At 49.8% G+C, this 2,837-nt stretch overlaps 1 protein-coding gene across 1 annotated transcript in view; it reads right to left on the bottom strand.

The window, feature by feature from the left end:
* cttnbp2 (cortactin binding protein 2) overlaps nt 1-2,837 on the bottom strand; it is a gene marked incomplete in the record, with an annotated part of 103,299 nt that overhangs the window by 17,414 nt on the left and 83,048 nt on the right. Inside the window, 3 exon segments of the mRNA XM_037683059.1 lie at nt 871-1,043; nt 1,140-1,316; nt 2,463-2,562. Of these exon segments, the coding sequence (XP_037538987.1) occupies nt 871-1,043; nt 1,140-1,316; nt 2,463-2,562 (450 nt within the window).

Genomic DNA, 2,837 nt, shown 5'->3' with positions numbered 1-2,837 from the left:
TGGACCTGGACATATATCTGGACCTGGACCTATATCTGGACCTGGACCTACATCTGGACCTGGACCTACATCTGGACCTAAACCTGGACCTGGACCTATACCTGGACCTACATCTGGACCTAAACCTGGACCTATATCTGGATCTGGACCTATACCTGGACCTACATCTGGACCTAAACCTGGACCTATATCTGGACCTGGACCTATACCTGGACCTGGACCTATACCTGGACCTACCATTCTGTGTTGGTCTGTCTCTCCTTCCTGTCCTCTCAACCAGCCGGTCAAAGCAGATGGCCTCTTGTCCTGAGCTGGTTCTGCTGGAGGTTTCTTCCTGTTAAAGGGAGTTTTTCTTTCCACTGTCTCCACTGTGCTTGCTCAGGATGGGAGACTGCAACGAAGCCAAGATTCATCTTGTCTGCTGGATTCCTTAGATAGAGAACTTTACTAACTGGCTTTTATGTGAATGTTCCTGTAAAGCAGAACTGGTTTGTTCCACTTTGGAGTAGCAGTTGGTGGAAGAATCAGTTTTGTTGTGTGTTTCCTTGACTGATGAAGCCTTCTGGATCGAAGGCGAAATGTTTTAGCACAAAAAAAGAAACTGTCCAGATGACCTGACTGAAAAATGTTGGGTTTCTGTAAAGTGCCTGAGACAACTTGTTGTGATTTGGAGCTTTACAAATAAACTGAATTGAACGTGTCCATCTACTGAACACAGTGAAGGAACTCGAGGAGAAACCTTTCAACGCCCAGGATGTTTGATCTTAATGTTTGGGTTTCTTTTAGAAGACATGGCTCGTAGGTATTTTACGCCTAAAGGAAAGTTATTGAGATATTTTCTCCCGCAGCTGGGGTCAAACTCTGACGGACCTTCTGAAGCAGCTTGCTGTGGAGGTGCCGTCCCAGCAGGCCATGCAGCGGCTCTTGGTCCCAGCGGAGAGTCACCCAGCGGAAATGCTGCTGAAGGCGGAGCTCGGAGCCCTGAAGGCGGGGCTTCGACAGCGTGCCGATCAAGAAGTTGTTCTCCAGGAAGTGGTGTGAACCTGAGGGGGGGATGGATGAGTCTGCATTTGTTTTACTCCTCATTTGTTCAGAGTGACAAACAAAGAAAGATTTTCTTCAGTGGGCGGCGCTCCTACCTGTGCTCAGGACCAGAGGGGAGGCAGGGCCCCTGTTGTCCAGACTGTGGCAGAGGTCTCCCAGCAGGCCTGTTAGGGACGAAGCCTTCTCCAGTCCCTCCAGCAGCATCACCACACAGCGACCGGTGTGGGCGCCGGTCAACCCCAGCCTCGACCCCGGGGCCGACACCAGGAAGCCTGAGAAAACACAAGCCGGAGAACGTCCATCAGCTAAAGGACACGTCCTACGAAGCTGCAACATTATAACCGTCATGAAGAACGAGTCCGGAGGTTTCTGAATCTTCTGATTCATGCTCAACAATCCACGTAGAAGAATCAGGACAAGTTTGAGCCACTTCAGCTATGGCTGCCTCAGAAGACTCGGCGGGGGAGAGGGTGGACTCCAGAAACCACCTGAGCACCTTGGATGAAGAACGAAACGTCTCAACAAAAAGAACCCGTCCAGAGGACCGGACTGAACTTTGATGGACTGTTTCTGAATCGTTCTCATTCTTCACCTCCGTTTGTCTTCCGTGCGATTCGTTCCTCAGTTTTTGTTCTGGTGCAACAATTCCACAACATCAAAACGTTCGGCTCCTTCAGGACATTCCTGCTCGGACTTTTCGTGTTTGTGCAACTTTTGAAATATTGAGCTTTGTCGGCCATGTTTTCCTCGTTGAAAAAGAATGGAGCCATTTACAAGCTGCTGCTGCTGGTTTCAGCGTTCGTTCTGGTTGGAAACAATATCTGTCACTCACGTCGTTAGTCCAAAGGAACCACGCTCAGCGGCGCCAGATTTCAGGCCAGGTTACACACGCAACACGTATAAACATGCAGAGCCGTGCACAGGTGCAACCAGCCACGAGCAGCGTCATCCTCTCAGCTCAGAGTTCAGGACGAGTCCTTGACAGCTGCAGTCTCCTTACACAGCACAAACATGTGGTCCATGGGCCGAGACAAGACAGTGACGGGTCGGCTTGTTTTGGGCTTCTTAACCTTTGACCCGAACCTCCCTGACAGTTCTTCTTGCTCACGATGGGGACAAAGAAAAGCTCTAACAATATTCAGACATGTAACAAACAGAACTAAAGTTCCTGGTTGACCTCAAGCAGGAAGGTTTAGAACGTCACACAGGTTAAGTCTGGTTTCAACGGTGTCAGTCAGAACCAACTCAGTTTAAAGACGTTTCTCATTAAAACACACGTTAACGTTTGTTTCTCTTTTTTCATTCAGACATTCCACTTGTTTCAACGGAGCACGTTCCACCACAGTCAACAACGAGCTCATCTGTGAGATCTTCCTGCAGCTGGACTTGAAGCTCTCGTGACGTGTGACGCTTCTCACCGCAGCTGATGAACGTGTCCAGCAGCAGCTCTTTGTTCAGGCCCGGTCCCACCTCCACCCTCACCACGTCACAGCCGACGCCCCTCGCCTCCTGCTTCGCCTGCAACAGACACGGGGACGGAAAAGGAAGGGGCGGAGGTGAAAGGAGAGATGGGATGATGTAAGATGGGAGTGCGTTGCCATGGTAACACAGAACATGTACCTACTACAGAAGGCCGAGAGGGACGGAGCAGGAGGAGGAGTGAACAAACAAAAAGGTTTTTTAGCTGCTGTCAGAGAGAACAGCTGATTCACTCTGTATCACAATGATGCTCATCCATCACTCATACATCCATCATCAATCTATCATCCATCACTCATCCATCCATCATCAAT

Source organism: Nematolebias whitei, chromosome 10 (genome assembly GCF_014905685.2).
Source record: "Nematolebias whitei isolate Nwh7 chromosome 10, NemWhi1, whole genome shotgun sequence".
NCBI classification, from domain to species: domain Eukaryota; kingdom Metazoa; phylum Chordata; class Actinopteri; order Cyprinodontiformes; family Rivulidae; genus Nematolebias; species Nematolebias whitei.
Note: the sequence above shows the minus strand (reverse complement) of the source record. Positions and strands in the feature narration are given on the sequence as shown.